General features: G+C 38.7%; 1 protein-coding gene across 13 annotated transcripts in view; it reads left to right on the forward strand.

Annotated features, from left to right (window-relative positions):
• Positions 1–27,100, forward strand: part of CACNB2 (calcium voltage-gated channel auxiliary subunit beta 2) — a 216,754-nt gene that overhangs the window by 134,730 nt on the left and 54,924 nt on the right. For 8 of the 13 annotated variants that reach the window (XM_072330335.1, XM_072330337.1, XM_072330336.1 and 5 more), the window contains one exon: positions 12,405–12,524. In XM_072330335.1, the coding sequence (XP_072186436.1) occupies positions 12,405–12,524 (120 nt within the window). Of the gene's footprint in view, positions 1–10,980; positions 11,564–11,769; positions 11,901–12,404; positions 12,525–27,100 lie in introns of those variants that run through there. The other 5 variants (XM_072330347.1, XM_072330340.1, XM_072330339.1 and 2 more) reach the window with 5 other exon arrangements.

Genomic DNA, 27,100 nt, shown 5'->3' on the forward strand with positions numbered 1-27,100 from the left:
GAAAACTGAAGGAGAGGGGCATTAGGTTGTTGCTCAGGCATAGTCAATTGATCATATGTATCACATTGTGGTTTGCCACATATATTTAAGAAAGCTGTATTCTGTTTCCCCTAATTATCGTGCGGTCTTTCTAAGATGGAATTATTTTCATTGTTTGCGGTAATTCTGTTGTTTGTCGTACAGACATCCTGGCAGGATTGTGGGTGGCCTCCAAAGATGCTTAAGCAAAATCATAAGGCTCATTGTACAAGGCCTGAGTACCATATGTGAAATTTTGCTTTCGTTGATTGATGTTCCACTAATACTCAACAGCAAGAAAGTTATTTTTTAAATAATCATCACATCTGCTTATATCTGATATCTGCTAATAGTTTCAACTGCTTTTTCATCTGGGTATAAGAGTCTTCCTATGTGTACACGAATGCTATTGCCTTCTCCCCATGAGTAGTGTGGATTTTTAAGGAAAAATGCATGATTTTGCTCAGCCATATCTTGTTAATCCAAATGAATTATCTGTTCAGTTTGGATTCTGAGTCTTGATGGGCTCTACAGGGAAGAAAATCTCAGAAATGGTCAGAAGAGGGCTGTCCTTAGTGCAGTGAGGGAGAAAGTACAATACAACCGATACTGTTTCCTCCAATCATTGCTGCCCTGTCAGCACCAGACTAAGAAGATGTGAGATTTTTCTGTAATTGGATGTCTCCCCCAGTTATAAGGAAAAGAAAAGAAAAGAAAAGAAAAGAAAAGAAAAGAAAAGAAGAGAAGAGAAGAGAAGAGAAGAGAAGAGAAGAGAAGAGAAGAGAAGAGAAGAGAAGAGAAGAGAAGAGAAGAGAAGAGAAGAGAAGAGAAGAGAAGAGAAGAGAAGAGAAGAGAAGAGAAGAGAAGAGAAGAGAAAAGAAAAGAAAAGAAAAGAAAAGAAGAGAAAAGAAGAGAAAAGAAGAGAAGAGAAAAGAAGAGAAAAGAAGAGAAAAGAAAAGAAAAGAAAAGAAAAGAAAAGAAAAGAAAAGAAAAGAAAAGAAAAGAAAAGAAAAGAAAAGAAAAGAAAAGAAAAGAAAAGAAAAGAAAAGAAAAGAAAAGAAAAGAAAAGAAAAGAAAAGAAAAGAAGAGAAAAGAAGAGAAGAGAAAAGAAAAGAAGAGAAAAGAAAAGAAGAAAGAAAAGAAAGAAAGAAAGAAAGAAAGAAAAGAAAGAAAGAAAGAAAGAAAGAAAGAAAGAAAGAAAGAAAGAAAGAAAGAAAGAAAGAAAGAAAGAGAAAGAAAGAAAGAAAGAAAGAAAGAAAGAAAGAAAGAAAGAAAGAAAGAAAGAAAAAGAAAGAAAGAAAGAAAGAAAGAAAGAAAGAAAGAGAAAGAGAGAAAGAGAGAAAGAGAGAAAGAAAGAAAGAAAGAAAGAAAGAAAGAAAGAAAGAAAGAAAGAAAGAAAGAAAGAAAGAAAGAAAGAAAGAAAGAAAGAAAGAAAGACAAATACAAACAAAACCAAAACCCCAACAACCACAAATTATTTCGCTTCTCTTAGGGCTATTTTAAACAAACCTGGACATCTGTGTTTGTAACTAAGTGTGGTGGGAGAGATTAGTCCTGCAGTTACACAACGTGTTCTGTGGATCACTTGCCTTGCAACAATTGGCGATGTGTTCTGGCACTTCGGTGGTTGATTTCATGACATGAAAAAAATCTGTTTTAATTTATGTCTATTTTAGCATAATCAAAGAGGAAGCAAGAAGGACCTACTCTTAGGATCATTGGCTATGATGATACTGAAAATGAACAGGTGTTAGAACCGCCGCTTGCAACACCGGAGGGCCCGGGTTCGAATCCCCCCTGTGGCGCAAGTGGTAGAACTGCCGCTCTGCTACACTAGAGGGCTCGAATCCTGGGAGTTGGACTCGATCTCTAAGGACCCTTCCAACTCGCACGATCCTATGATACTATGATGACTTTAAAATACACGATGGCTTTTCAAATCATGAAAATACCCATCCCTGCAGACAACTGGCAGAAAGCGCAGGGTAACAAGGAAGCACCTTTGTGTTACTGTGAGTTCAGCAACAAAGTGCTACCTGTATGAGTTACCAGGTTACAGATGGAATAACCGCTGCAGAAGGAGTGATGGAAGAAGGGAAGTTCACTCCTGGAGTGAAGTTTTGGTTTCCTAAAAAAACCCCTTATTTTATTTTGTAACAAACACTTCATCCAGCCTGATTTAAACCAGTTAAGCAAACGTGTAGAGTTAAAACATTTAAATAATTCAAGCAAATTAAACAAATTCTTGTTTTCCAAAATGGAATGAACTGGAATACAACCAAAAGTTAGTAGGAGTCAGGCTTCTTAAGGCATCATCATTATTATTTTTAATAAAAAGTTTCTTCCATTTGTTTTTGACTTCTGAGTTTATTCTGACAAAAAAGAATAAAAGCCAGCAATGCATTTCTAGTGAAGATTCCAGAGGGTTTGAGGACTAAGATACTTGAGTTGTGGTATAGCTAGACATATGCAGTCTATAGGCCAATGAGATTTTGGTTGTAATTTCTTACACAGAAACTGATTTCCTTATAAACTGGAGGAAATAATGAATTTTCAATAAGCATAACTAAATGCTTTTAAGAAGAGAATTAATTTCATTTCCAAACAATGGAGCGGAGGGGTAAGAGCTGGCTTTAGCCAGTGCAGCTCCAGAAGAATACAAATTGGCTGGGAGGACATGGATTTGTTGTGCATGAGAGCACAACTTATTTTGAGACCATGAGTTTCCACTCTTGAGTCTTGCATCACTGCAAGTGCTGTCGTGCCCGCTGCACCCAGCAGCTTGTGAGGGATGTGTTTGGGACTGGAGCCCTTCCCTTACAGCAAGAGGCCAAGGGACCAGAGTAGAGGTGATTGAAATATCTCACGGTCCTGAGAACAAGATGAACTATGTTGTCACAGCTCTAACACAGGAGAGAGCTGAAGCACGTGGTTTAGTCTTCATTCATTCTTTTTGAAGATTTTGGATTTGTCAGCAAATCAAACATATTTTTTATTAATTTTCGATATTGCAGCAGTAGATGCAAGAGCAGCCCAAGGCTCATGATTTGTTGCTTCCTCTCAAGGAGGAAATAGCTCACGAGGGGGGTGTTATGTAACAGACTCTCCTGACCCCAACGTCCTGTTCTGAATCAGGCAGATATCTGTTCCTGATGTTTTTGTACATAAAAAATAGAAAATGTTTGGTCTTGTAGGTCAAATCCAGAGTTCACTTATTATCCTGGAAGGTGGCTGTTGCACTTTACTAAACTTTGAAGATTTCAGACTATGAAAACCATCCCAGCACTGAGGTCAGATAGATCACAAGTTCACGTGCTTTCTTATGATTTCCTCTAGTTTTTCTATTCATTTATATTATGCTTTCCTTCAGGTTAGCCTCTAATAATTGTCTTCAGTAGCTGGCATGTATCCGTTGCCAGGTTGCCTAAAATGTTCATTCCTCTTTCAAGCCTCCTATTATTTAAAAAGTAATCTCTTAGTGATGCTCCTGCAAATCTGTACTACAATATATGTTTCAGCTGTATTTAAAATATTGTTTGCTTTGCACATTATCAGAGAATGTTTATTACGTGTGGCTTCCTACCACCCTTCACTAAACTGTTTTTGTAAAGTTGCGTTTTATGTTCTCTTCATATTCCTATTTGTTTTTGCTTTTAGCTGGACAATGGAGGCAGTAATATACAGAGACATCAAACCCATCTCTTAGATAAGATACAGCACTGAAAGTGCGATAGGAAGGACTCGTGAGTCAGAATCATAAACTATGAGCTGCTGTCCCTGTTTCTAAAGGGTTTGGCAGATCACAAATGGTCCCAGCCTTCTGGATTATGATGGGGATGCAGGCATGCAGTACCTTGGGCCGAGCACTGCAGCCACATGTATACCTTTGCACTCTTGGCCCAGTGTGTGAGGCTGGAGGTTAGAAGGGAACAGTGTATCTCAACAGTTGATATTAACTGGAGTATTTTGGTTTTAGAGCAAAAATTTTGATGATTGAAGATGCTGGAGAAAGAGAATTCAGCAAGACTGTTACTTTGGTATGTCATAGCCAAGAGAAACAAAAGGCCTTTCCAGAGAGACTTTTGCATTGATGATAAATTACTACGTGCTGTGTTGTATTCTTGGAATCAGATGAGATTAATTATTGGAAATCTTGTACTACCTAGATGGTGTAAGGAGCCTCATCTCAGAAAGACTGTAGGCAGAAATTGCTTCAGTTCATGTTAGACCTGGAGGAGATGTAATGGGTGTAATGAGCCAGTCCTGATGTTATTCAAGTGGTACGCCTAAGGCTGGAGGCTGGAGCTAACACCTGAAGGACCCACACAGCCTGTGATACGCTTGGAAACAGCTGACATGTAGCCCGCTGAGGAGGATTCTTGTGCTGAATATAGTGTTTCTGTCCTGAAGCAAGCCATGCTGTGCAGTGTGCCCACAGCCTGCTTGGTGCTCCTGGCAGTAACAAGCAGGGCTGCAGATGCCTGTGGACGGCTGTGCCTGCGGAGGCACCTGGGTTGAGTCACCACTGAGCGGCTGGCTGACAAGCCTGAGCTCTCAGCGACTCTCAGTTTGGGAATGCTTCATTAATTAATTCTTCAGTCTTCACTGTATGTAATTTAACAAAGGGCTTGATAAGAAAACTCTCTTAACATAAGCAGCAAGCAAATTGCAGTCTTTCATGTCATGACAGTCACTGATTGCTGTTAACACAAGATAATGACTAGAAAAATCAAGATTTCAGTAGCGGAAGGTGAACTGGAAAATAAACTTGTCAGAGGTAGGAAAACGTTGTTTCTGACAACTAACCTATGACAGCAGCTTCTTCAGTGTGTGCTCTTGCCAAAGCATCTCGGAGAGATGTATGGAAACAAAATAATTAGTTAAACAGTTGAACATATTTACAGTATAGAAATGAAAGGTAACAAGCAAATATGCATCTCTAAAGCAGCTGTTACATTTAAAATAGTAGAATATGGACTTCACTCTGTGTATTTAACCTCAATATTTTTAACAAGTAAAAAAAAAAAAAAAACCAACAAACACCAAACCCCCAAACCTCTTATTCTTTATCTGGAGTAGATGTAAAAGGTTAAATTAGAAAATCAGGCAGGGCTTGTACAGACAGGCATAATTTGGTGAAATGCAAAGGAAATACATTTTTCCTTCAAAGCTCTCCATTGCTAACAGCATTTCATGCTAACTTTTAAGGGAAGTTATTTTTAAGTATGCAGAAAATCTTAATGACTTGAACCAAAATCCCAGATAAAAATATACCAAAGATCTGGAACAGAGAATCTAAATTGGCACTTTTAAGTGAGCTGAGACAAATTGAGATGATGGTTGCCATGCTTTTCTGTAGTCTTTCCTTTGCTAGTTGACTTTCTGTTTCTGTATTGACATCTTAGACGCCTTTTTCATTTTATCCTCTCTAATTAAGAGCCCTCACAATTTTGTGGCTGACCGAATCTTTGTCTCTTGTGAATCAACTCATAGATTATATATAAAGCTTTTTATTTATTTATTTATTTGTCTATCTATAGTTTAAAATCCTTCCTTTGTGTTCCCAGCTGTTGATTAATGCAGTCAAAAATAGTATTTTCTAATTCCCTGTAAACTTTTTATTTATTTATTTATTAACCTGCTTCTTTTTCAGTAAACAACACCACAGTTCAACTCGTTATTACTAATAATCTTGATTTGCCTAAGGGCTTAAACATATGGTTAAGTTACCACAGCTCTAAGAAGTTGTCATGAGTCAACCAAGTTGTGTCGAGATCAGCTGTGTGTGCTGGCAGTCTGAGGCAAAAGTGAGATGATTCAAGTTCATGCAGTTTGCAATCAGTTCCTTGGTGTATTTTTCTTACTGTCACCTATCTCTGAGTTGTTCCACTGGCAACATCCCTTGCCTCTGTCATTGCTCTGACTTTCACAGCAAAAAAATCATCAATAATTTAAGCTCTTCCTTTATCCTATATCAAATTAATTATCTTGATAGAAAGCAAATTCCCTACTTTCTTTAATAACAACAAAACCCGAAGCCTAAGGTTTTCAATTTATTATTATTATTATTATTATTGCTGATAAGATATATTTTAATGAACTGTGAGACCTCTTAAGATTCCTGTAGTTGCCCTACTACTAAAAAGCATGCTAAACTTTCTCTTTTCTCATAAGTGGGAGAATCTCTTTGTCAGAATATAGAGATCTACCAGATTATCCTCCTTCATAGGCTTTCACAGAACTAATCTCTGCCATAATACATATAGAAAACTTACTTAAACAACAACCCACCATGGTTATGCAAGTGATGAGTCATAATGCTGTTACTGAATGGTTAAAATGCTTTATTCTCTATTACATTTGCTACCTTGATCCTGTTCTTTTATTTTTTTTTCTCTCCTGATATTGGTTCATTCTTTTAGACTATGAGTTCTTTTAGGCAGGGTTTGTCATTCACTGTGACTGTACTTGGTACAGTAGTGTCTCAAATAGTTGTTTCTTTTAGATGTTTTTTGTTGTTGTCTTACAAAAGCAACAACAGTAAAGCAAACATTTAGGCTGGTGCTATGAAAATGTTCGTGTGAATGTGTGGGGGGTGTTTTGAGTGTTGACTTTTGTGGGGGGGACTTTGTTCATTTTTTGCACAATAAAGTACCTGGTGCAGCTGTTCCCCCAGTCTATGAATGCCCAAATCCAAGGTTTCTGTAAACCTAGGGGCTGCTTTTAAAAACTGCTTTCATCCAGCTGTTGGTTGGATTAGCATCTTGGAAACCTGTTAATGTCCAGCTGGGAGCTGCAATTAAGCTTGACAAAGTCATGGCGAGAGTAAAGAAAGGATGGGTTTCCTATATAATCTCCTTTTTAATCACATTAATAAAAGTGTTCCCAGCTGTTCCAAAAGTTTTCTCTTCCTGTTATATGAAGGTCCTCTGTGGATGTAGGTGCTGCAGCCCAAATTGCTCTGAAACAAAAAATGATCAGAATTCTAATCAATGCCATTTTGTTTTTTAAATACAAGAAAACATTGCAGTGACTATTCTAGGAGTTGTACACGTTCCTTACATACTGTTTGCAGGAAAGCATGTATATATGGGATTTAAGTGGAAATAGGTGTGCAGTAGGCAAGTAGCCAAGCTCTGGTCTTGCCAAGTGCCAGAGGGCATGAGGATTCCCCTTTGTGCTGGCCAGGCTGTGATGGCCCTCATCAAGGAGTCACTGATTCCTGCGAGATGCCTGTGTGATCTCTGTCCTTTTTTTCCAATATATTTCTTTAGTTTGTTGTATACAACAAATGTGCATACAAAACAATCAGAATTACTTTGGTATTTCCTCAAAAAAGGCTGTCCTTTTGTCGATTTTACAACCCGTATGACTTTTTATGGCACTTCCAGAGCTGTGTTTTGTGCTTTCTTCAACAACTTTCAAATTGGTGACATTTCTTAGAGGTGTGGGTAAATCTTCCTAAATAAAACAGCTTCACCTTCACCAGCTTTGGCCACTGGGACAACCAGAGGCACTTCTTGTATTGACAGTGTTGTCCTAATTGCATGACTCATAGATAGCAGGTTGGTTAGTTCCTGATGAAACAGTAAATCTATATTCTCTGGTAACGTACTATAGAAATTTGCCAATGGCAGCAGTTTCAATTCATACTAAATTGTACTGGTTTGCAATTTTCCTTTTGGTTTGCATTGCTTTTAAAGATTTTTAAATGAATTGAAAATTTTACAGAATTCTACACAATTTACAGAAGTAATCTTTCAACATTTCTTTCTTATTGCCTTATTTCCTGACACATCAGATAGACAGAGTATATTGTATCAAATATACCATCAGGACACGTGATGTCATTCTGATGATTTCCGCAAGGTTAGAAGATAAGCAGATAAAAATATCTCTGTATAAATTCTGAATATTTAAATCAGTACAAAAAGCGCAAGTCCCACTTTGTTAGAATGGCAAACAATTCAAGGTATGAAGATATTTGCCTTTTTGGATTTAAAGTTCTCTTCAAATTTAAATAAGTGAGGACGTAAAAAATGCATCTAGGAGAAAAACCGAGCATTATAGGTGAGGACTCTGTGTTTACTCACAGATACCTTATTCTTTGTAAGATCTTGTGCATGCACACAGCTTCACATCTTCATTTAATAAGTAATAACGTAAAAAGTTCCTACTTGAAAAAACTTGTTTGATTGTTCTAAGAAGATAATTATTTGAGAATTTTCATGAGTTTTGGAAGTTACCTGTCCTGATGATATTCAGCTCATAAGTGGGTTGCCAACCTAAAGAGAATCGCTGGGTACCCAGAGGACCACTATTATTTTTCACAAGGGAGGCATAATATAAACTCCTGACTAAATTTGCAAGTGTAATGATAGCTGTATTAACCCAGAGAGAATTTACTACAGTTGCAGACCAAACATATCAACAGATTTGGGCTGTGAATGTAACACTTCAATCACGTTTTGTACTCAAGTTCCCACTGTGCTGAACAAACGTACAGGTGGTAAAGAAAACTAACAAGAAAAATAAGATCTCTGAGGCACCACCTAAGTTAACTAATGGATTTCTACCTGCAAGTAATGGAAAATAACAACTAGAATCATAATTACAAAGCTGTGTTTCTTGCTTGGAGGACACAACTTTGTAAGGTGCTGCACTTCTGCTACACAAAATAAGACGTGTATGGTCTTGAAGAAGAAGTCTTCAAGCATGAGTACATGATCTATGATTCAATGATATCATATTAACAGTGTAAAAAATATAGATTCATATTAAAACATTTAAAAAAAACCACAAAATAAATAAACAAACAACCCCCCCAGCTCCCCCAACACATAGAATCTATTCTTATACAGTAACTGGTAAGACAGTTGGTAAATATTTGTCAAGCACGTCATTAAAACAGGAAATGATTTTTAAGACAAATGTGTTTTGTAAACATGCCACGGAAGGATGAAAAGGGAAGAATAAATAGATAGGTTAATTATTGCCATGAGCTGTCTCACTTCTGTTAGACAGTTTCCCATGAAAGGTGTGGAAGTGGGCCTTCTGTGGCTGGAAGATGGAAGTCCATTTTCAGTAATTCTGACCTAACATCTTGTCCCTTTTGGGGACATAGGAATGATGTTTCTGTGCTTTGTGACATTGTCATAGGTTGAGGACCTTAGGCAATATGCCCCCGGTGGCGCACGGTGTTAGAACCGCCGCTTGCAACACCAGAGGGCCCGGGTTCGAATCCCCCCTGTGGCGCAAGGGGTAAAACTGCCGCTCTGCTACACTAGAGGGCTCGAATCCCGGGAGTTGAACTCGATGATCTCTAAGGTCCCTTCCAACTCGCACGATACTATGATACTATGATACTATGATAATATCACTTCTGGACAACATGTTTAACGACACTATAAGTGAAGCCGCACCACTTCAGAGGTGCAAACTGTGATGCATTTACCATAGAACTGCAGCAGAAAGCTAACACTCATGCTGACATTTGTATGGTGGCAGTGTTGGGCTTAATGCTTCCACAATTATTTTCCCCTTACTTAGAGATAACAATTCTTGGAGGCTGATTTGCAACACCATGCCATGCTCCTCCAGAGCAGTGTGTGGAGCTGCAGAGCTGGAAGGGTTTGGTGATGCCCAGCTTGCAGAAAACAGGTACTGGGGGAGTCTGGAGCATCCCAGACGATAAGGTTGGCATCATGGGGCTTAATCACATTCTCAGCTTTGGTGTAGCTCTGATAAAAGCAAGTTTTGACCTCTGGTCACTATTATGACAGTTATATCAGCGTTTGACGTATACAATGTGCTGCTGGCCACTTGCTGCTGCTCAGCTTTTGCTACTGATTTCCACCAGCTCCACTGGTTCAATACGTTGATAAGCTGAAGTTTTAAACAAAAAATACATTTGAAATGCTCTTACCAGATTATGGTGACTCTTGGCATTTTCCTAATGGAAAATGTATTTTACAGAATTCAAGGAAAGTTTGAGTATGTTTTGCTTCTTTTGCTTCGATTCAATAGGCATTTTAGTTTTCAAAGATTGCTACAGCATGGTAGATGTATTTGGACTCCTTTAAGCTAAATATCCCATGGTGAGTAATCTCCTTGATGTAAAAGACAGGTTATTAAACTTTAAGCTTATTTTAATGGACTTCAGGGAAAGAAAACTGTGAAAGTTATATCTACCTTTATTCCAAACTATCAGTTTAGTGCCAACTATTGTTTGCTGCAATAGTAGTTAAATGTAGGCTGTTGCATCTCTTGTGATGGGGTAATTTTGTTAATATACAAACCACAGCAGGACTGGGTCCTTGGCAGTCGAAGGACTCTGACTTCCCGGGAGAGGCTGACATGCTGCTGCAGGTGCACAGCCACAGCCCTCAGCTCTGATCTCTGCTTTTTATTTTTCTTGTAACTGTGAATTCATAACTTAGGCAGGTATTTCAGTCAAGCTCCAGGGATCTTTTTTCTTCCAGAATTTTGCTTATCATCAGTGAATTGTCAATATTCTGGATAATCATGCTTTTGTACGTTACTCCCATGTCAGCTTACGAAAGGATGGAAAGCAAGATGCAGAAATGAAATGTTTCCTTTTGCCCTGTTAGCATGACATATTTATGCATTAAGTGCTATGTTACAGCATACTTGCTTTTCTCATCTGCCCATGTCAGACAGATATGGGCAGCGATGAGGGGGTTAATTCCTGCTCAACAGGCACATTTCTGAATTGAGGGCTCTGCGTAGCACGCAGCGCAGCTGGCAGCAGACATGTGCGACAGCACCGAGACGCTGTACCAGCTTGTCCAGTTTTCCCTCGCGTTTTCCAGCTGTTTACCCTTGAGATGTAAAATGGCAATTTGGCATAGGCTACCGGCACGGTGTGATGTGAGCATCTGCGTAAAAGGCTGCACGGATGGAGCATGCCCAGTGCTCTGAGCAGCCCATTACCCCACCCCCAACCAATCTAGGAGGAGATGAAATGAACTTTGCACTTGCAAATGTCACTGAATGCATTTTGCACAGGATTTTCAAAGGTTCTCTTACAAGCACTATTTTTAACAGACAAATCCGCCCCCCCAAATGAAAAAGCCCTAGGTATTTTTCTGTGATCGACCTCAGTTATTATCAATTGAAGCATCTCTCACAACATTCACCTGAAGTCTGGCGTGTTTTATTTTTTTATCTTTCCAGCTGAGCTTTTTTTGGTGGTGGTGTGGATATTTTCCTTTTTTTTTTTTTCTCTGATTTTTTTTTTTTAACTGGCATGAGAAAATTTGTGAATTTAATTGCACTAGAATACTTGGAAACAGTGAGGCTGCAAGCTTGAAAGGCAGAGGAAAGAGAAGAAAGGCTCTCGCAGCAGAGCATGGATAGGAAAGGAACGGTGATTCTGCGGTGCTCAGCGTGCACATGTTGTGTGAGATCAGTGCCGGGCGCTGCAGCTGCGGACAATAACTGAGCTGTCTGGCTAATGAAGGCCACCTGGATCAGGCTTCTGAAAAGAGCCAAAGGAGGACGTCTGAAGAATTCTGATATCTGTGTAAGCCCTGTCTTTTTGTTATTGGCATATAATCTATGTATTGCAGAGAGGGAAGGATTAAAAAAACACGGTGTGGAGAGGGCAGTTGTTTTCATTCTAATTGAATTAGTAGAACTCTGATTTGTATGCTGGGAGATGCAGAGAGAAATCAGTGCTGTCATTATTTATAGAGCTGTTTTGGCATTGGGACTGCTTCCATTGTGGCAGCTTGTGGACCTGCATTGAGCCCAGACAGATTTTATTAGCGAGAAGTTGATTTGTGGTCATTTACATGTTTTGCTAAGGGGTAGGAGATGGATACGAGCCATTTGCAGTTCTAATGGGGAAAGTGTGTCAGGTAAGGAGGCTGCCCTAAAATAAAAATGCAAGGCAGAGATTAAATCTGCAATCAGGAGTGTTGTGTCATGGTAATTATTGATGGCAAAGTAGCATTTTGATTGTAAAAATGTGTTTCCTTGTTCATAACGTCAATGCTTAGAGTTCTCTTTTTTTATGGAGCCATCCTTGAAGCTGCTGTGTGTCCTTCAGCCCTGCACTGCACCACTGCTGTAACTCTACAGAGCGACTGGCACAGTTTACTAAAATGCATTCAGATCAGCACACAGGGATAGGGCAGGAAACGCAACACAAGCAAAGACACCTGTACTCTGGAGGTTCTCCAGAAGAAAACGTCTATTTAGATAAATTTCACTAAACGTCATTCCCTTTTTGGCAGTTGCTCCCTTTTCAGGGATACAGATGTTAAGAGGAAGGACAAGGTGTATAACCACTTCAGATTTTGGTTTGTTTTTTTTTGGATTCCAGAATAACCTCTGATGCTATTTTTCCTTTCTTTGTGCAGGGCTCGGCGGACTCCTACACCAGCCGTCCATCTGACTCCGATGTATCTCTGGAAGAAGACAGGGAAGCAGTGCGGAGAGAGGCAGAGCGACAGGCCCAGGCACAGTTGGAAAAAGCAAAGGTAAGGGGCTGTTTCTCATCACAGGTCCATAAAACGCTCTGCTTTAAAAGTCTGTCATCTTACCTGTTACTGGTGCAAATGTTTTTAATATGTGAGTGTGCACCATTGGATATCTTATAAAGTTTGTTTCTTTTTTTCCATACAAGAGTAGAAATTATACTTTTTAGGAAAAAATCAGAATCTTCCATGAAAAGCACTCAATTTGCTTGTGTATTTAAGAGTAATCTTTTAAAAATGTAGATACTTTTTCCTTGTATTGGATGTACGTATTAATTTGCAGCACATATGGTCAAACCTTAGAGTTCTTACTGAGGAGACTTGTAAATGTTTGCCTGTGGATCCCTATGGCACTTAAAACTTCTAGAAATTGGCTCTTGGATGTCCTATTCACCTCCCTTTAACAAAGGATCAGTCCCTACAAGTCATATGGTAATGAAATCTCCTGGAAAGGTCTCTTTTTCCTGGAGACTTCATTGGCTTTCTTTACCTTTTAAGTGTTAGTTGATCCTGTGAGTAGTGTGCTCTAGGACTTGTTAAGACCTCTGCTTATAAACTCATACTGTTGGCATACAGTGACAGACTAGTATGGAAATACCAGATGAGCGTCAAGTTCTTCCTTTGCGTTTATTTAGGACTGTGAGGCTTTTAACAGTAATACAGTGAAAGAGTATTTGCTTGTTTTTCTTTTATCTGTGCTGCATCTTTAAATACTATAGCCTCTGTAAAAATCAAGTTTGTCTTGTTTGTTATCTTTCGTTTATCACTTCATTTTTTTCCTTGCTTCATTTTTATTCTTTGCTGTCTGCCCGATCTTGGTGTATAGCTGTTTTCTAAGAGCTATTCTTCAGTACCATTTCTTATATATTGAAATATGCTACACAGACTCCTACTCAGCTCTACCTTTTCTTTTCCTGCAATCTCCGTGTTTCTCTCTTTGTCCCTTCCTCCATTTTGCCTCGGTTTTTATTTCATTATCTCTGATCTACCTTCCATTCTGTTTCCTCTTCTCTGCCAGCTTTGCCTCTGCCCATTTATCCCACCTGTTTTATGAGAGTTCTTCATAAATTCAGGAGTCCACCTCACTGAGGTATTCATCTGATCACTTAGCGAGGGGCATCTCCATAAACAATATAGCAATATAATGCATAAATAGAGGGTTTCTTCAGGCCAGGAAACTTGAACAGGAAAGCTAAAGCTGTTGTTTTTGTGTTTTTTGTTTTTTTTTTTTTCTTTTTTTTTTTTTTGTAAAACATAACCGTTGACCTATATTTAATAACAGCTCCTAATGCAGCTTTTTGATGAGCTGTTGGAACTTGCCAACCCCGGGAGATGCTGAACACTTCTTTGAAGTTGAGTGCTGCTGCTGTAGGATAAGCACAGTAGAGGTGCCCTAGAAGCAGCCGTTTTTTTTTTTCCCTTTCCCCTTGTATCTTAGAGCTGGTGCTGATCATAATCAGGAGTTTCAGTTTTATCAGTGTTGCTTTTTGTTAGCCGAATATTTTCTCCTCTGTTAGGAAAGATGATAAAGACGGCTCTGAAATGCAGGTGAAGTGTTGGATTTTATCTGTAAATGCACAATCTTTAAATTGAAGAGTTGCAGTAATAATATCTTGCAGACTAATCAGGGTAGCACTACTGCACTTACTGTTGAACTGATGCATCTCCTAGTGATGAGTAAATCTATGCTAGTGTTGCTATGGGAATTTGGCTTGCTGATGCTGGCTTGAATGCATGGACAGCCCTTATGTAATATTCATGACCTCTAGCACAGCTGCCATTACAGTGCATAGAGAAAATGCTACCAAACCCCATTTTTAAACTGTCTTTCTATACTTTAAATCAATGTTTTCACTCCAGCTGGCATAAGATACAGTCTCTAGGTCTGACACCATCTGAGACTATAAGACAACTTGTGATCAGTCAAAGTAGCAAAGGCAACTGCCAAAATCAGCCTGCTGTAACAATGGGTAATTCCAGTTGTACAGAAATACAACATGAATTATTTAAAACTCATGTGCTTTAAAACAGGTTAAAGCTGGAACTACATGAGCAGTTTTGTTTCTTGATCCAAGTGTTCGAAAGCAGATCAGGCTGTAACGTGTGGAAATCATTTTAATAACTGAGTATAGTAGTACAGTATTTAGGGTGGAGTAATACTTAAATACTGTATGTAGTTGTCACTTACATTTGAAGTAATTAAAAGCAATTAAAAAAGACAAAACATAAACATAACCCAGGAGATCTGAAGTAATATAGAGTGTGCTTTTCTGTCTTTGCTGGCAATTCAAGTTCCTCCCCTGTCTGCCACAGTGCAGGCATTGAGGCAGCAACTCCTGCCCATGTTGCTGACTCTGTGCCCTGACCTCTTCCTGCAGGCTGCTGCTCACTGCACAGCTGCTGCTCCAGCACTGGCACCAGGCAGCGCTGATGCAGCCTCTTTAACTTTGCACCTTTCAGTGCTGCAAATGGAAGTGTTGATCCTAAATCAAGTCGTTGCGGTTCTGTTTGTCACAGGAATTAGAAAAGGGTGACATACATGAATTATGCAGCAGTGAGGGAAAATGATAGTGAATTAAGTGTAGATTAAAAAAAAAAAAAAAAATGCAAAAACCTGTTGAACTGTATCATGCAGTCAGTGAAAACAGTTTTAATGACATCCATTTTCCTTCCTTACAGCTAGGGAAAGCACCTAGACTGTAGAGAAAAGCTATACCAGTAAATCACACAATGACAGATTGCTATGATGATTTGTAAGGTTTTTAATTTTGGATTTTTATGGATTCTAATAGCACATCCCGTATGCAACCGGTAGAGTGAAATAAGAACAGAAGAGATAGTAAGAAAATACTCATTCTGGCCACTTGTTTTTTAAAAGCATTGCTTCTCTAGAAAACGGTTAAGCAGATTTTGCTGACTCACTTTGGCATGTGTTTTACTGTAAGGAAGCAGGGCCAGGGTGCGTCGATGGAGTCATGCAGGGATGGAAAACAAAGAGGCAAGAGATGTGGGTACCTGAGGGCCAGCAGCTATTCCTGGGGGAACCGGAACTTCAAAGGAAGCTGTTAAGCCTGGAGATTTAAATAATAAGAAGAAAAAGTCTTGGTTTGAGTGCTTTTATAGTACAAATACTGAAAGGTGGATTTTTGTGTTGAAAGCACTGAGCATTTCCAGGGAATCTTCTTTCCCATAATGGGAGGACTCTGTTAAAGAGGACCTTCACTGTGGCTGATGAGTGTATCCAAATGATGCCCAGCTCTATTCTTTCTCAATTTTACGTTTATATAAAGACAGAAATCTCAGGTATTTATAAGGCAATAAATCAATAGTTTCAGTGGCACATTACTTTCAGTATTCATATTTCCAACATTTGTCATTTCTGCATGGTTCTTGGCTTTGACAGTTGGTGATTAAAGAGAAAGACCTTTCTGTCGGTTCTTAGGAAGTACTTAATTATCCCATAAAATGTTGCAGTTGGTGGTAGAGATGGGGTCAAAGAACTGTGACATATGAATGTTAGTGAGATCTTAAAATGCAGAGCAAAAGAAACTAATGTTTATGTATAAGAGAGGTGGCTTTGGACTTGTGGGTTGGTTGTTGTTGTTTGTTTGGGTTCTTTTGTCCCTTTGCATGCCAGTGAAATCAAATACATTACAGTGTATTTGAGTTGTTTTTTGTCTAAGATGCAGTTATTCAGGTAATCTGTAAGCCTTGCAGCAAAAGCAATTTTGTTCTTTTTTGGTCATTTCACATTATTTTTGTGTTGTTTTTTTTTCTTTTTTTCTTCTCTTTATGATTCTAGAGCTCTTCTACAATGTATTTGCAGCAATTTAGCAAATAAAGTAATTGATTTTGGTTATCTCTTATACAATGCCTAGCTAATATACCAGCTAATAAACTATGCTCTGTTTCTCACTTGAGTCTGAGGCACAGCCTGATAGTCTCTGTGCTTTGTTAAGGAATGTTCTCAACATCCTTTGCTCCTGATACATCTTAAATGGCTGTTGAAGTCAGATTGTGGCCTTTCAGAAGTCAGTAATTGTGTCCAGAATAGGAAATCTCAGTTCCCCTCAGCTTTGCTTTGTTTGCAAGCCACCTACCACTCTTCTGTCAGCGTTCATTTATGAGTTTATTGAAACTTTAACTATCTGTAATCCTGATTTAAATCTTAAATTTATCTTTTTTACACTATAACTGAACCTAAAATTTTGACGCCCATCCCTTTGCTAGATCTTAAGCAAAAATACAGAGCAATGATATAAGGTGATATGTGCTGTTTTCTTGATGTCTGCTGTTGTGGTGGTGATGGCTTGTGACTGTGAGTAATAGGGCAATTCTTTAAGTGTAATGTGTTGCCCCATGTATGGACTGGGGACTGCTGCTTTGAAATATCTAGTTAGGATAAGGCCTACATATCCCTGCAAGGCTGAAGGCATGGAAAAGATTGTCAGATGTAATTATCCAGTGCAGCATGCCAAGACTAGTTATTTAAGTATTTATTCACTCTCAGACAGGTTTCACAGCCCCTGAATGACCCCACACTGCTAGCAGGCAGCTGCAAAGCTTGTTAAGGTATGTCTGTTTAAGCCGTGGTAGCACTTTTGTCAGGCGAGAAGTGCCCATCATTTTGATGTATGTCCCTTTATTATGTCAGCATGTTGCATCACAGAGACCCTTTCCATTCTCTGTTACAAGAGTGCTGTGGTGCTGAACAGCATTCAAAGCCATAGCAACATAGGGTAGCTCTTTGTGTCAGCTGTTGTGTATGGTAATATTTTTTTCATTGATTTCTTCTCATTTGCCCTTTTGTTTTAGAATACTTCATTGCCTGTTATCATTTAGATAGCTAATGTTGCATATCAGAGTTGCTGGGATTACATGGGTGCTGGCACAGTGGTCTAGCTGGGAAGAAATGAGTTGTTGATCTAAAAGCACAGTTGCAAATCTGGTTGCCACTTAGCTGGGGGCGAGTTCTGCATTGCTGGATCTGCTCGAATTGGGCTACAGATAATCCTTTCTTCATTTCCTTTGTTTATTTTTTCTGCCTTTTCTTAGGATTGTAACACTGTGGCATATAGCACTGCTTTACACTTCTGTCAGGGACCTGCAGTTTTATTTTTGTCTGTATTCATGTTAATATATATTTTTTTCTTCTGCTTTAGTGTATATGCTTTTTCTAAGCTAGTGTCTGTCATTATGGGGGTTGTTTCCCCGAACATTTATCCATTCTCTCTGGCTGCATTGTTTGGGGACTGGAATTGTTTCTTCCAGGGGGGTCTCATGTTACCTGGAATCAAGTGCACCAAAAGCAGTACAGTCTCAAATAAATAAATAATAATAAAAAAGTAAGCTCCCATTCATAGGGATTAGAATGATCAAATCTGTTGCATGAGTATCCTTTCCTTTTTGCTATATGGAACTGAATGGGGGAAAAAAATCTGGGAGGGAAATTATCACAACCTGTATTTAGATGCCTAACTTGAGAGAGAGAGCCTTCAGTATTCTGATGGTCTTCAAATAATCAACAGAAGGAGATACAGACTCTGAGAAACAGAATTATGTGGGGAAAATCCAGAGATTAGAAAAGATATCTTTGCTCTGTTTCCATTTATGTGGTTAAATGCCCATAGAAAAGGCAGTAATACAAATGTTTCTTCTTGCATGCAAACCCAAACCAGCTCTTTAGTAGAAATATTTTAACCAGTGTTAGTGTTGCAAGCCAGGTACAAACACCTGCAGACATCTCAAATCCTCACCCAGACATTTGCCTCCTCCTGAATCTCTCTCTGGACTTTGTGGCAGACACCATCTGCTACCTGTCAGCACTGCTGCATGGCTGTCATTGCGGAGGTTCCCAAAGGGTGATGCTCCTGTTTCTTGCAGGTTGTAGGTGGTGATAAGCACTTGCTGCCTCCTACCTGTGGCTGCTGAGCTGAGCTGCTGAGTATGGATGCTCAGCCCAGCCAACCCTCAGTGTGACACAAGCAGCTGTGATCTGTAAGCCCTGGTGTTGGGCCAGGTGCTGCTGTGGGGGTCAGCAAAGGCTGTACAGGTTGTGGGAGTCACAGGAGCAGGTGAGGGGTGGATTTGGAGATGCTCTTTGTGACTAGTGGAGGGTGAATGTATTTGATGGAGTGTGAGGAAGGAGGAATTAACGCATTTGGATGTTGTTCAGGCTGGCATAAAGTTGAGCACTTTGGCTGATATAGATGTAGTTAGGTGTTGCTGGTGGTTCTAAGCAGTTGATCCAGCCATCTCAATGCCATGGGCTCTTTTAAAGGGTTAACATATGTACTTTTACTTTGAAGACAATACTGATTTCAGAAGGCAATTTCTTAAAGTTACTAAAATGTTTGTAGTCACTTTAATATAAATGATGACTTTTGTGCATGTGTGTTTTGTTGTTTTCTTTTTTAATGTGATATGTAAGTTGTCCCCGAGGTAATTAATTTTCATCTCTTTATTTTAAATGCTTGATGTACATCTCACGCTTCAATTCCAGCTTAATGTAGAATGTCTAGAGATTTTTTTCTGTTTTCAGAAATCTTTTATTTTTCTAAATTAAATATAGTTGTGTGAAATGTGTTCGAGTTAGGCATTACTCGTAGAAGCCTTAGGGCTCTTAGTTTTTCTTGGGTTCAGCAAAGTATAGGTTTTAAATTGTCTGTCAACCTGAATGTTTGTATCTCTGTGCTTATATGTATGTGTTTTATATATCCATATGCACATGTATGTTTGCATGTGTTAGGTAAACTGAATTGATGACTTGAACTTGCTATTTATGTTCTACAGTTGGTGACTTCCTATGTAAAGTATTTATTTTATACACAAGGCAACTATTATACTAAGGGCTAGCCTTCTGAGGAAGTAAAACGTGTTTATTGCAGAACTAAGTGATCCTGTGATCAAAGCTTCCATGGGATTTATGGAAGCTGACGTGAGGTGGAATAATGACTTCAGCACAGCCAGCAATGGGTCACCATGCAGAGGTGTCCCAGCTGGCACCACTGAGCCCAATGTGATGCAGTAGCTTGGAGAAAGCAATTCCGTTGTCCCATCTAGCCTGTATTTTCTGCTGTTGTACCTGAGTGGGTGTTTTCCAGATACTTCAGGAACTAACTTGATTGCTGTTAGATATGACACCTGAGTGATGTGTGTTGTTATGCAAGAAGGTGGTTGTACAGTACAAAAGTAGACTGCCATCAGTGCTAATTAGAAAATGTTTCCTTAGGAAAACCTTAATCACAGAAACTAGTCATTGACTGTATAAAGCCAAGAAACCTAAAGCCCAAAGCAAACTGGTGATACCTGGGAGGAAGATGTTCTGTGTTCTCAAGTTATGAATGTTTAAAGTGGAAAAACTCAGCTTGAACTATGAACAGTGTATGGTTTCTGCATTATTCATTTGGCAGAAGCGCATTAAAAACATTTTAAGATTCAGAGAGGGCTCCAGTGAAGATTTGTTGTTTTTCCTGGTGTCTTTTTTTTTTATATGCTGTGTTAAACCAGGGCACGCGCTAGAGCAAAAACAACAGTGTTGCATGAACTTCCCCTAATATTTTCCAGTGGGGTCTATGGAAACCACAGAACATTTTCTTTGTACCTCCAACCCCACGGTGACATTTTCCTCTGGCACTTCAAAAGCACCTGGCAATCAATGCTTTTAATTAATCCAATATGAAATCTTAAACAAATAGGTGATATTCTCTGGCTTTAGCTGATAGTGACCACTGAAATATCACTTGTTGCAGTTTATTTTCAAATAGCCTTCTCCTCTTTGCTAAATGAAGATGATGGTTGTTAAGATTGTTTCACACAGGATTAGTTTTTCTTTTTTTTTTAATTTGTCAAAGTTTATTGACAGCATCAAATAAGCAAAGCCTACCTAGCTTTAAATCATAGTACAGTGACAACCCATTCAGCTGTGTGAACAACTTAGATGTTGCTGCTATTGCTGGAAAGAATCCTATAGTTTCTCCCATTTTTCTCTTGTTTAATGTATCTATCTGTACTCTGGTTTACAACCTGTCCGTATTTGGGCAATTCTATCATCATGAAATTGTCATATTATATTTGTCCTTTTGGTTGCCACCAAGAGCTGTCATGAAAATGTGAATTTCTCTTTAGTTGATGATTCTTAGAAATGAAACTCCCTTCTTTCTTCTTTCTAACTCTTGAAAAATTCTCATTCTCTGCTAACGTCTTCAACCCTTTTGTCGTATGTGAGTTAAAACTGTTCTTTTTTTATTCCTGGAAAAATACGATAGTACACTGGTGACAAAGATATGACTAAAATACGTATCAACAAGGCTGTTTTTTACTTTCTTTTACTGTCTTTTATTTTGGAAACCCTATCAGATACTTATTTTCAGTGTGTTTTGTTTTATATTTGGAATTCAAAGAACAGTCTGAAAACTTCAACCTTGTTCTCAGTATTTTGAACAGATCTGCATTTGACAGTTATGGAAAGTGGGGATCCGCCATGTGGTTTGGGGTTTAATGTTGCAAATGTTCTTGTGCTATTGATCTGCAAACTGTCCTTGTTTCAGTGACTGAAGGGAGAAAAACCATATCTTGAAAGGGAAGATGAAGGCTCAAACTGCAGTTGCTTTGATTATTTTGACTAGAGATGTCAGAATGTTGAAGGAAGAGAAGAAATGTGCTTGCTGCTTTTTGACTCCATCCATTCAACCAATTATTTGAAAATTGAGTTTTAAAATGTTGTTGGCTTCTAATAGTTCACTTGATATGAAATAGATGAGCAGAAAGCACTTGTTGTTTTGCTATCCTTAGGTCACTTCTGTCTGTCATGAGAGAGTTGCTTCCTGACTGAAATAACAATTAGAAGAAATGCTGAGTGCTGGCCATCCTGAGACAGCTGCATACGTTGCTTTTAGTAATCATCAGTAATAAATAGCAGTAATTGAAGAGGGAAATACATTTCTGACGTTAGATAGTAGTCAAATTACAGTTGAAATTAGCCATCCCAGAAGTGCTGTAAGGAAAACTTAAAGCAGTTAGCATAGCTGGGTTGTTTGGTTTTTATTTATTTATTTTGTTGTTTTGTCTCCTTACTCTCTTTCTTGCAGCCAGCTGAGTGACTCATGCATGAAAGTGCATACTTTATTTTCTCCCCTGGTGTTTCCTGACAATCCATCCACTGTGGATGATGTGGTATGCTCAGTGGACTTGAATGTATGTGACTGCTTCTTGCCTGGTGGGGCCTGCCTTGTACTGTCTTTCCTGTTGTTCAAGCTGTCAGCTGTAAGAATGGGGCTGTGATATTTGGCATCCCAACAGGAGGATGAGGAGTGTGTCCAGTGCCTGTCCCAGTTCTGGTGGGAGTGACCTGGGGACTGGGATGGATGAGGACCTGATGAACAAGGAGTTCAGTACATTGCAAGAGCAATGCTGAGGAGCTGTGCTGGAGTATGTCTATTGTGTGTGTGCGAACTTGGAGGAAAAGATTCCCCTCCTCCACTTTTAAACTCTTCTGAATCTAAAATTGCCAGATCAGCATAACGTAGTTTCTTTGCTATTCAGTCTTCGAGAGCAATAGCTCATCTTGGCATTAGGCTCAGTGCTGGGTGAAATCTTCAGGGCAAGTTTTAATTTCTCTGGAAAGCTTGTGATTAAGATGCAGGCCTGAGGGTGGGGAGAAGGCAAATGGGGTGAAACGGGTTTGGAAAGAGATAGATAAAAAGGAGACTGATTCTTACATCCTTATTCTGTGATTCAGTTGAAGACATGGTAGGAAAAAGAAAGTGCAGGGAGTTGAGCATTGACAGTCTTGAGTACTGTTTAGGCTTGAGATACTCAATTTTGTTTTGCACTCCATGCTGTGCTGTGTGTCTCAGTTTCAGTTGTGATGGAATTGTTTTCTTCAGATGTCTGGTATGATGCTGTGTTACGCTTCTAGGAGAAAAACGATGTTAAGCCCCTAGAGCCAGAAGAATTCCCATCCCCTTCAAAACTCCTTCCAGCTGATGTCATGGTACGGAATATCCTTTTGGCTGTTTTCAGCAATTTTAATTCTATTCCCTTCTATTTATTTGGGCCCTTTCCTGCAAATTGCCTTGGCTCTCTCTGCTTAACAGGCAACTATGAGCATTGGTGTGCTATCCACATTATTTTTCTCCTAGAACCAAAATATAGCATCATACCAGACATCTGAAGAAAACAGTTCCATCACAACTGAAACAGAGATGCCGTGTATCTCTGACAGTGTGTCTAGTGACATTGGCTTTGGATCCAGAATATTTGTTCAAGAAACTTCCATCTGCAGCTTCTCTGTTAATTGTTTCACTAATTATTTCTTATCTCTGTCAGTAGACCACAGTGATGGTCAGTGGATTATGGTGCCACCTCATAGGCAGTAGTGTGCTGCGATATGGGGGCTTGGTGGAGACTGAAAGCTCCAAACTGCAAGATTGAAGTGTATATTTTTCATCTAGAAATTCTTTATCTTTTCCTGTCTGGACTAAGATCTTGCACTCTTCTACTGCTAAAGACAGAAACCCAGACAAGTATGATTCAGCAGTTGGAAGATAAAACATCCATTACATTCTACACACAGCTTTCATGTCACTGCAGAGAGACTAATATTTTTTTCTGTGTTTTATTCATGATTAGGTTCTTGAAGCCATGATCATTAATTCTAGGCACAGTTAATAGCTGTCCTTGTACATGACTTCCCGCAGATTCTCCCAGTATGCATTAATCCTGACTTGAAGCTCTCTCCACAGTGTTCTTTTATCAGAAAGAAAAAAAAAAACTAAATGTAATAAACCATGCCTACTAAGGCAAACTTCTTTATAAGAGCCTGGAATTGCAGAGATAAAAAGCTGTTAAATATGCCATAACTGTCTCTTATTCTCCAAAGTTTTTCTGAGCATTTAGTAGTAGACATTATTTGGGGACACGGAAAAGTTCTCGTTCTCAAAAGTGATAAACAATTAATGCCCTTCTGATACTGTCCCATTTCATGAACGTGTATTCAGAGCAAAGTAAATTCAAGCTTTCTATCATTTTCTCTGAGATGGACAACAAGTATATTGTTTAGGAAGATGAATCATTTAGACACTCATAAAGTTCAGTGGCACTATTGCTATGGTGTTGTGTATTTATATTGTTTACCTGTCTATATAACCATAGCATTGAGCTCTAGGTATCATAAAAATGCTATTCTGAATCTAGATTTTCATTAAATAAACTCACTTCTTTTCATGATTTTCCGTAAATGGGAACTAACTGAAGAGCCTCCATGACAAAATACACAAACAAATCTTTTCTTTCTTGTTGAAATAAGTATTTTTATTTTGAATGCTTTAAGTAGAACCAAAATAAATTAAGTGATAAACATTTGTGCAGCTGGAGAAAGATCAGTTTACTGAGCCCTCTTCAGACTGATATGCTAAGAAAACTCTTAGCATTTATCAGAAGTATGGGAGAAATAGGCTGGACTCTTTTCATAGCAAACTCCTCAATTTGTCTCCCTCGCTTATTTCTTCTATCTTTTAATTAACAAATAAATAAATAAAAGAGAAGAAACAAACAGCATTTTACTTGCATAGAGTATTATCCATTTAATGTGCTTATAGAAACAAGTTGTCTATTTCCAATGACCTGATGTTCATTCTTTCTTTAAGTTGGTTGGCACATTTTCTGACAAGCTAAAAGTTTGGAGGAGATAAAAGGGGGAGGTGTGTCTTATCGAATTACTGAAATCTGTTGATGTTCTTTTTCAGTGGAATAACATTGAACAGGAATAGAAGATAACGCGTTGGTGCAGTTCAGAACAAACGATTTGAATTTAACTAGTAAATTAAGCAGCTGTTCAAGATTTAAGAACGCAAATTCATTTTGTTCAGAGAATATAAATCTAATTCAGCATTGTGGTCACATGCTCATTTAAAGGGAGTCAAGAAACATTTTTGTAGAATTCTGCAATAAGTGAAAAACTTTCTAAACCTTGAAAGTGAACTCTTTGAATTCTTATCATGTTGTGTGATTTTTCCAGCTAAAGAAATTTTCAGTTTTTAATGAGCATTTCAGTGCACTCTGTATTTCTTGTGACTTTGGTTTGTCACATTCTACACAAGGTTCAAGATCTTTAATGCAGTACAAGGAAATTAAACTGTTGAGGATCAGCAAATTAAGTGGATGATGCCTTTTAGCAACAGCTGAATAGCTGCTGTGTGTTGCTTTATCTATATTAAGGGTGGTAACAGCTTTAACAAATGCTGGGTCCTCTGTGAAATCAGTATCAAATATGCACAGGAAAAAAACCTTTTGCAGAGGTGGGGGACGCACATGTTCTTGCATAACAGTGTCAAATTTAGCAGTCAGTTGAATAACACCCAAAGAAGTTTCATGTGTGGAGAGTAAGGCTTCTCTAAATATCTGCAAAATGCCAAATGATGGGTATGAAACACTGTATTTTAGCAATAAGCAGAACTGCTATAATGCTTCAGTCACTGTTTATCCTATGAAAGAGAGTGCTGAGTGTGGGGTCATTGGTGCTGCAGAACTCTCTTGAAGCTCAGTCTCTTTCTGTGCTACTTTTGGCTACTGCCAAGCATTCCTTTAAATATCAGCTGTCTCCAGTCAGACTGTCTGAAATATATAAACTAATTTTTGGTGACCTTCATCAAAAAGATAATGACAAGAAGTGAAAACACAGTAAGAGTGATTATGGGAAACCAGTCACTGCCTCTGTCATATCTCTGTTGCATAAAATGCCTTTGTAGTATAAGGCATTATCAGTTGTCTTGCTCACTCTTTGTGAATATTTTCTTTATACAGTTGCGTTGTCTGAATTTTTCAGAGCAGGCAAACCTGTCTGTATGGCTGTTGGTTCACATACATTGTGCTATAGTTTTTGTTCAGTTACCCTGTTGTAAAATCTTTAATTTGATGCTGTCTGTATTTACACCAGATACTTGGTCACTGTGCATAATCAGTCCTTGCAGAAAGTTGTTTCATTCTGGGAGGTAAACTAGGTAAAAGCTCAGTTATTCATTGCACGTTCTGCAGATATTTCTGATGTCTTTTTCATCTTTTATTCCTTTCTGAGGCCCAGCATGCATTTCCTCAGCATCTCCCCACCTGAGGTGACCAACAGAAGCTTTCAGAGCCTCTGAAGTCTGCTTTTGGAGGTAGAAAAGATTCAAGTTGCTTCTACTCCCTGACCAGTAGCCCTAAGATTTAACAGCCTGACTACAAGCTCGTGCAGACTGGTGTGCTGAAATCCAGCTGCAGCCAATGGGTGGTGCTTAGAACCCACTTAAAGCCAGTTTCAGCATAATCAGAAGGAGGATGCTATGCGTGGACTCCACTCTCAGGCTGTATATTACTGAGAACTGGTTTTCTTCATATATTTTGTTTAATATTGAATGCTTACATTGTAATATACATTCTGTACTTGAACTTGGGTTCAGTCATTCCATTTAGCCTTGTTGAAGTCAGCAGATAGGATTGCCCAGGGAGGTTGTGGATGCGCGGATGTCTTCAAGGCCAGGTTGGATGGGGCCCTGGGCAGCCTGTTCTAATGTTAGATATGGAGGTTGGTGGCCCTGCCTGCAGTGTGGGGTTGGAGCTTGATGTTCCTTGAGGTTCCTTCCAACCCGAGCCATTCTGTGATTTAGCAGTCTTTTAAATGGCTCCAATCAGGTTGGAATGTCTTATCAACATATGCATTTATTACATTGTAATGTAGGTATATAAGGGATAGATGCAGGTGAAGATGAGCTTGCACTTGACTGATACTAGTATTTGTTTACTTGTTAGTTGGCTGCCAGAAATTTCTGTATACTGAAATCTTTTTTAGTCAAAAGGTAGTCTTTAAGAAATTTCCATGAAGTCATTTGTTTTTATCACCAAACTGCATAAACAAAAGGGCAGGAGATCAACATCCAGTTAAACGTGTGACAGTGGAAAAAGAACATATTTCAAATCAATTTTATTTAAACAAGTTCATAAGCAGAGTTGATTCATGGTTATTGTTTTTCTTTATTGGACTACTGTAATTACTTAATGCTATAAACCTTGGATCATATTTTTCTATAGGTGAATGCTGTTGACTCACTCTCTTGCTGGAAAAAATATTTGTTTATGTCACTGCATGTTAAATTAATACTGAGAACTGTTAAATTTAATGAGGAAAAATAGTTTCAAGTTTTGTTAGTTTTCCAATCCTGTTAACCCCATTGCTATAAATTGTGGTTCTAAACTTGAAGAGAATGTATGGGACTACGAAGAAATAATTCAGAGAGAATGCTGGCTGAAACACTTGAATGCTCTTAAATTGTGGCCTGAAGGACATTCGAAGTAAGAGTTACTTTAATTTCATTATTAGAGTACCTATGAAAGTACATTTTACACAACTTCACAAATGATCAATACAATGCCTCTGATCCAGGGCTGCTCATCTCACTTAGCTCTGTATTTCTTGTGCAGGTACTTTATAGAGGGAACAGCTAACTTGCATGTGGACATAAATTTGCTAGTCCTAATTTCCCAAAACAAATTATTTATTCCTCTCTCCCTGGCCTTTACCCTCAATTTCACCACATAAGCCA

Source organism: Excalfactoria chinensis, chromosome 2, assembly GCF_039878825.1.
Source record: "Excalfactoria chinensis isolate bCotChi1 chromosome 2, bCotChi1.hap2, whole genome shotgun sequence".
In the NCBI taxonomy this organism is placed as follows: domain Eukaryota; kingdom Metazoa; phylum Chordata; class Aves; order Galliformes; family Phasianidae; genus Excalfactoria; species Excalfactoria chinensis.